Source organism: Canis lupus, chromosome 20, assembly GCF_011100685.1.
Source record: "Canis lupus familiaris isolate Mischka breed German Shepherd chromosome 20, alternate assembly UU_Cfam_GSD_1.0, whole genome shotgun sequence".
Lineage (NCBI taxonomy): Eukaryota > Metazoa > Chordata > Mammalia > Carnivora > Canidae > Canis > Canis lupus.
In genome coordinates this window covers 45830412-45837216 of record NC_049241.1, presented here as the reverse complement: position 1 = coordinate 45837216, position 6805 = coordinate 45830412, and the positions used below count along the sequence as shown (strand labels likewise).

The following is a 6805-nucleotide window of genomic DNA, read 5'->3' as shown; positions in this document are numbered from 1 at the left end:
AAAGGCCGCGCCCGCCCGCGCCGGCCGCCGTCCCCGCGTGCCCGAGCGCTGCTTGTCGTCTCCGCCCGCGCGGAACCTCGATTCTCCTTCGCGTCCCCGCGCACGTCGCTCTTGGGTTCTCGACTCCGCCCGTGTTGTTTTCTGGATTTCATTCTCGCCCGCCCACTTCGTTTTCTGGTGCCCGTCTCCGCCCGCACCAAAGATGCATTCTCCTCCGTGTCCCCGCCCGCGGTCTAATTCTGGGTCTCGTCGCCGCCCGCCCCAGGCCCCAGATTCACCCCCTCGGAGCCTTAGTTTCCCCATCTGCACGGGTGCGGTTTGGAATCTTGAGTTGGGCCTGATTTTGACAACGTTAGGACTTGGGAAGGGGTGGGCCCGGGCCGAGGAGATTCCAGGCAGCAGTAACTTCACCGCAGCTAGAATACGAATTAATAGTCACAGCAAGTCCTGCCCTCAGGGCCTTAGCATGTGCCGGTCAGCTCCTTAGGGCACTCGTCGCACCTTCTCCGTCCACCTCTCAGGACGAAACGTCCTCAGAGAGGACCCGAGAGAGCTGCCAATTTTAGCAAATAAAAGTACAGTCCTCCCAGTTAAACGTGAATGAATTTCAACAAACGAATACACGTTTAGTGGGATGTAGTTATGCCAAAACCTTATTCATTGTTTATCTGAAATTCACATTGAACTGGACGTCCTGTATAGGTTCATCTGCACCCAGACCCCTGACTGTCCTGCGCAGGCACTTCGGGTAGGCCGGGGGCCCAGCGAGGGCAGGGGCCCCTCCAGGTTCGTAGCGCACACAGCAGGCACCTGATGTGTACTTGTGACAGAGGGAACAACTCGGGGAAGGCGAGTGTCCGCGTTCGTCACTCTTTGACAAATGAAAAAGTCGAGCGGGTCGAGGCAGGGATCCGAACTCCAGCGGGTCGGACCGACAGATTCTTCCCCAAATGCAAGTGCGTCGCCCGCCCGCTCCGTCCGAGAACCAGAGAACCGTCCGTGCGACCGCGGCCGGCGGAGACCCAGCCCAGCGCCTAGAATTCCACCCTCAGCGCTTTATCCCGCTCGCCAGCGCTGTCCTGGGTTAACCTGAGAGGAATCCTTGAGACTCCCCTTTCTGGCCTTCGGGGAGCCCGGCCCGGAGGACCGGACACTCGGCTCCGCGGGGCAGGCCCGGGCCAGGAAAGCCCAACGGGGCAGAGAGCGTGGTGCGGGGGGGTTCCAGAAAGGCGTCCTGTCGGGGGAGGGGGGGCCCTAGAGCTGGGGCCCGAGGACGAGTTGGTCCGATGAAGGGACTCCGAGGAGGGAACGGCGGGAGGCACGGATGGGGTAGGGGAGAAACGGAGTTCTGGGCACACAGGTAGGCATCTTCCCAGGAATTTGGACAAGGTTTGGCCGGGGCCGGGGCGTGGGCTCCCCGGAACTCGTCCCTCTCCGCCCCTGAGTTGTTCTTGCTCCGCCTAAAGCTGCGGAGTGGCCGGATGTTAAATACGGGGCTCGCACCCTCGCCTCCGTGTGATTCCCACGGCCCTGGGCCAAGCCCGGTCCTTCCTCCCACCCTCCATTTCCGGTGTCTGGGATACCCGCGCTTCCTTGGGTCCTAAAAATTCGGTCTAATGTTGCCGGGGGAACGCCATTTCGCGACACCCCCGCGTGTGGCCTCCGCCCTCCTCTTTCCCTGTCGCCAGCCAATAGGAACGGAGATCTTCCGTGGGTGGGCCGTACGCCTCCTGAGGGGCCCAATGACGATCGAGCGTCTCCGCGCTCCACCAGTCACGCCGCGGAGTGGGCGGGTCCTCCTGCCAGGACTAGAAGCCACCCAGGCAGAGCGGGTAGGCGGGTCGCTGGTTGTGAATCCATGTGGCGGGGGTTGTGGAGCCTAGTAGCCCGGGGCGCACGTGGGCCTCGCAGGTGGGGCGATACAGGAAACGGGCGTGACAGCGTGGGGGTGCCTGCTTGGGCTCCGAACCCTTTCCCTGGGGTCTGTGGGCCCAGTTCCCTGCGGCAGGATCACCTTTCGCATTTTTCCAAGCCCCAATCCGTTCATCCCCCTGCCGCAGAGCCGACATCTGGGTCACCTGTTGACCTCAGAGTACCCGTTCGGGTCACATTCTAAGACCAGCCTCCGCCCCCTCACAATGTATCCATCTCCCTGTCGCAGGCCCACATCTGGGTCACCCTCTGGCCTCAGGCGCCCCACTCTGCCCATCCCCCAGCCGCAGAGCCTCCCCCGGGGCATCTCCCCACTCCCTGTCCACCTGCTCTCTGCCAAAGAGCCTCCCAGAGGCACTGATCCCCTCCTCTGCAGTCCCAGGTCGTGCACGCGCCAGGGCAGCGGCGCCCCGGTCCCCGGGGCCGGGGCCACCATCTTCGCGCTGAGCTCCGGGCAAGGCCGCTGCGGCATCGCGGTGATCCGGACCAGCGGCCCCGCCAGCGGCCACGCCCTCCGGAGCCTCACGGCGTCCCGGGACTTGCCCCCGGCTCGCAGCGCCTGCCTGCGCCTGCTCAGCCATCCCCATTCCAGGGAGCCGTTGGACCGCGCGCTGGTGCTCTGGTTCCCAGGTGAGGGGCTCCAGATCCCGAACCTGCTGTAGCTCTCCTGACCCAGTTTCCACACACACACACACACACACACACACACACACACACACACACCTGCCCGGCGTTTGCCTAGCCGCACTCCTCGACTCCCATCTCGCCACACCAGGTCCCCAAAGTTTCACGGGTGAGGACTGCGCGGAATTCCACGTGCATGGAGGCTCGGCGGTGGTGAGTGGCGTCCTGCAGGCCCTGGGTGAGTCTGCAGCCTTGGGCTCGAAGTCTGGCTCTGCCAGGGGACCCCGTGGGGGCCAGGGAGCTCAGGACCCAGTACCTTCCCGCAGGCAGTGTGCCAGGGCTGCGGCCCGCCGAGGCCGGTGAGTTCACCAGGCGGGCATTCGCTCACGGAAAGCTGAGCCTGACCGAGGTGGAGGGGCTGGCGGATCTAATTCATGCAGAAACCGAGGCGCAGCGGCGGCAGGCACTGAGGCAGCTGGATGGGGAACTGGGCCACCTCTGCCATGGCTGGGCCAAGACTCTCACCAAGGCAAGCCCCCTCTGCACCCATTCTCCTCTTAGAGACCCCACCTGCCATTCTGTGTGTGAGAACTTCCTGTGCCTGAGCCTCCAGTCTGGTCCCTTAGGTCAGGCTGGACCTGGGTTCTTGAACGACCACACCTCCACCTCCCTACCTACCCCCCCTCCCCCAGGCTCTGGCTCATGTGGAGGCCTATATCGATTTTGGTGAGGATGACAACCTGGAGGAGGGTGTCCTCGAGCGAGGTGAGTCCTCCTAAGGGTTGGGGACACCTGGCATCTTAGCCCTATGAAGCTCCCACATCCTTTCCCCTCTGCTTTCTTCCATCCACAGCCAACAGCCAAGTGCGGGAGCTGGAGCTGGCGCTGAGCGCACATCTTCGAGATGCCAGGCGCGGGCAGAGGCTTCGTTCAGGAGCGCACATAGTGGTCACAGGCCCCCCCAACGCCGGCAAGAGCAGCCTGGTGAACCTACTCAGTGCGTGGGAGGCGGGCGGAGGCGGGGCCTAGTGTCGGGGGCGGGGCAGGGAACTGGGGTGCTGCTCAGGTATGAGGGAGGGGCCTCGAGGATGGCCGCGCAGTCTAGCCGGGAGGTGGAGCCTGGGGGAGGGGCGCCGTCGCCTCTGCCCCGCCCCCTTGGTGATAACCCTTACTCCCCACTCCATCCTAGGCCGGAAGCCTGTGTCCATAGTGTCGCCGGAGCCGGGGACCACCCGCGACGTGCTGGAGACCCCCGTGGACCTGGCTGGGTTCCCCGCGCTGCTGAGCGACACGGCGGGGTTGCGGGAGGGCGCGGGGCCGGTGGAGCAGGAGGGCGTGCGGCGCGCCCGCCAGAGGTAGGCCTGCAGGGTGGTGGGATGGGGAGACAGAGCCCTTCCGTTCCCGTTTCTCCTTGCTGCATTTATTTTGGGTCCTTCTCAAATCACGAAAGGCTGCTAAGCTCCCTCGAGCGGGGACTCTGATATGGGGAGAACAACAGTTAAAATTAAGCCTCTGGGATGCCTGAGTGGCTCAGCGGTTGAGCCTCTGCCTTTGGCTCAGGTCGTGATCCAGGAGTCCGGGGAGTCCCGCATCGGGCCAGGGGTCTGCTTCTCCCTCTGCCGGTGTCTCTGCCTCTCTCTGGGTGTCTCTCGTGAATAAATAAAATGAAATTCAGCCTCTGCTCCTGCCCCTCCCCTCTTGCCCCGCCCCACATACTACACCCCGCCCCGCCTTCACCTACCCGGCCCTTCCGCCCTCCTCAATCTTCATGCCCTTAATTACTCAACTCTGGGGTCAATGCCCGGTTGGTTCTCCCTGTTCCCCCAGGCTGGAGCAGGCTGATCTCATTCTGGCCGTGCTAGATGCTACGGACCTGGCCTCTCCGTCCAGCCGCAGCTTCCTGGACACCGTTGTCGTCCCCGCGGGAGCTGGGAGCCCCAGTGAGAACAGCCAGCGCCTCCTGCTGGTGCTGAACAAATCGGACTTACTGCCTCGAGGGGGCCCAGACCGCAGTCCCCACCTGCCTCCGCATCTGCTGCTGTCCTGCTTGACCGGAGAGGGATTGGACGGCCTCCTGGAGGCGCTGAGGAAGGAGCTGGCTGAAGTGTGAGCCACCCTCCACCCCGCGCCCCTCCGCCCATCCCTCCGCCCGTCCCTGCCCCGCAGCCTGCCTCAGCCTGCCTTCAAGTCAGGGCTGAGCCACTGGCCTTGGATGCCTACCTGCCCCCAGGCTCGTTTTCTGTACCTACAGAGTGCAAGTGAGCATCCCCCTTCCAGTGGTAGTTGTGAAAGGTGAGAAAGACTGCATGGTTTGTCCCTTGCAGGTGTGGGGACCCATCTACAGGCCCACCACTTCTGACGCGGGCAAGGCACCAGCATCATCTCCAGGGCTGCCTGGATGCTCTCAGCCACTACAAGCAGACAAAAGACCTAGCCCTGGCTGCTGAGGCGCTGAGACTCGCCCGTGGCCACCTGGCCCGCATCACCGGTGGAGGGGACACTGAGGAGATCCTGGACATCATCTTCCGGGACTTCTGTGTGGGCAAGTGAGAGGACCACTGAAGCTCTCAGCCAGAAGCCCTGAGGCATGTGGGCACAGCTTAGGCCAAGTGAGAATTTCATCCCATGGGGAAAGACCTTGTCCCCAGAATGATGAGCAAACCAGCTGCCTCAGAAATGGTGAGCTCCCTGTTGCTGGCAGTAAGTAAGCTGCGGCCAGCCACATTCCCTTGTGGGGAAATGCTAGGGGTTCAAGCCTTGGATGGAACTGAACGGAGGTCCCTTTGGGTGTCCGATGCTGGAGGGAGTAGGAGTGGATGGTTGGATGGGGGTGGGGTCTTTGGGAGGGCCTCAGGGGTCTTTGTTTTGTAGTTCTTAATTTATTTTGCAAATACCAAAGGAACAGACAAAATTCAGGTGATTCAGAAATGCCTAAACATGGCAATCTCCCTCCCATCCCTTGGGGATCACGGCTTAACTTGTGTACTTCCAGGATTTTCTCTGCTCTTTTACATACTTGTGGACACACCTATAAAATATGTTTTGTCAGGCACCTGGATGGCTCAGTGATTGAGCATCTGCCTTGGGCTCAGGTCGTGATCCCCGGGTCCTGGGATCGAGTTCTGTATCAGGCTCCCTGCAGGGAGCCTGCTTGTCCCTCTGCCTGTATCTCTGCCTCTCTCTGGATGTCTCTCATGAATAAATAAATAAAATCTTAAAATATATATATGTTTTGTCTTATATTTTGTACATAAGTTGTGTATTTGCTCTGCAAGTTGTCATTCTTTTTAGTATTAATCTTGAAGCTTTGCCTTTTAATATTTAAAAGAGCCTTGCAAGATCCTGGGTCCCAATGCCGTCCAAGCTTATGCATTCATTCCCTCTGTAACTATCAAGCACCTGCTGTGTGCTAGAATTACATGCATGATTTTATTGGGTTTTCATAACAGCACAACACAAAGAGTATTTTCTTTTAGTTTTACAGATGGGGAAACTAATGCTCAGAGACTTAGTTACTTGCTGGACATCCCCACCTTTGGGATTTGCAGATAGGTTTGTTTGGACTTCCGATTTGAGTTTGCTGCAGGCCTTCTGTGCAACAGGTTGAGTGCAGGATGCTGGGGACACAGAGGGACACAGATTGTCACAGATGCTGCCCCTGCCCATGTTAGAAACCTGTTTCCTTATGGTGAGATCTGATGGCTGCCATGTGAGCTTCTGATGAGGAGACCTCCCTGCTCAGGTACATGAGGGCAAGCTGCCTTGCAGAGGTGCCATTGGTACTGTCAGCCGAATGGTGAGAAGGAAACCAGATGGAGGACATTGATGACAGTATCCCAGGCAGAGGGCACAGCATGTGCAAAGGTCCTGAGGTGGGAGCCTCATAGTGTGTTCAAGGAACAGTGAGGTGGCCAGTATGGCTGAAGTAGTGAGTGAGGGGGAGAGAGGAGGGAGATGAGTGGAGGAAGAGAGGGAGCATCTGATTGATAGGTCTTTGATTTTTTTTAATCCTTTCTTTTTTTTTTAATTTTTATTTATGATAGTCACAGAGAGAGAGAGAGAGAGAGAGAGAGGCAGAAACACAGGCAGAGGGAGAAACAGGCTCCATGCACCGGGATCCCAACGTGGGATTCGATCCCGGGTCTCCAGGATCATGCCTTGGGCCAAAGGCAGGCGCTAAACCGCTGCACCACCCAGGGATCCCTTCATCCTTTCTTTTTTTTTTTTTTTTTTTTTTTTAATTTTTTTT

At 59.6% G+C, this 6805-nt stretch overlaps 1 protein-coding gene across 1 annotated transcript; it reads left to right on the top strand.

Annotated features, from left to right (window-relative positions):
• Positions 1-905: 905 nt before the first annotated feature.
• Positions 906-5780, top strand: GTPBP3 (GTP binding protein 3, mitochondrial). The gene is made up of 9 exons (XM_038566911.1): positions 906-1911; positions 2309-2562; positions 2708-2794; positions 2883-3085; positions 3249-3321; positions 3410-3553; positions 3746-3911; positions 4384-4662; positions 4881-5780. The coding sequence occupies exons 1-9, from the start codon at positions 1859-1861 to the stop codon at positions 5104-5106; spliced, it is 1485 nt and encodes a 494-aa protein (XP_038422839.1). The 5' UTR covers positions 906-1858; the 3' UTR covers positions 5107-5780.
• The last annotated feature ends 1025 nt before the right edge of the window (positions 5781-6805 follow it).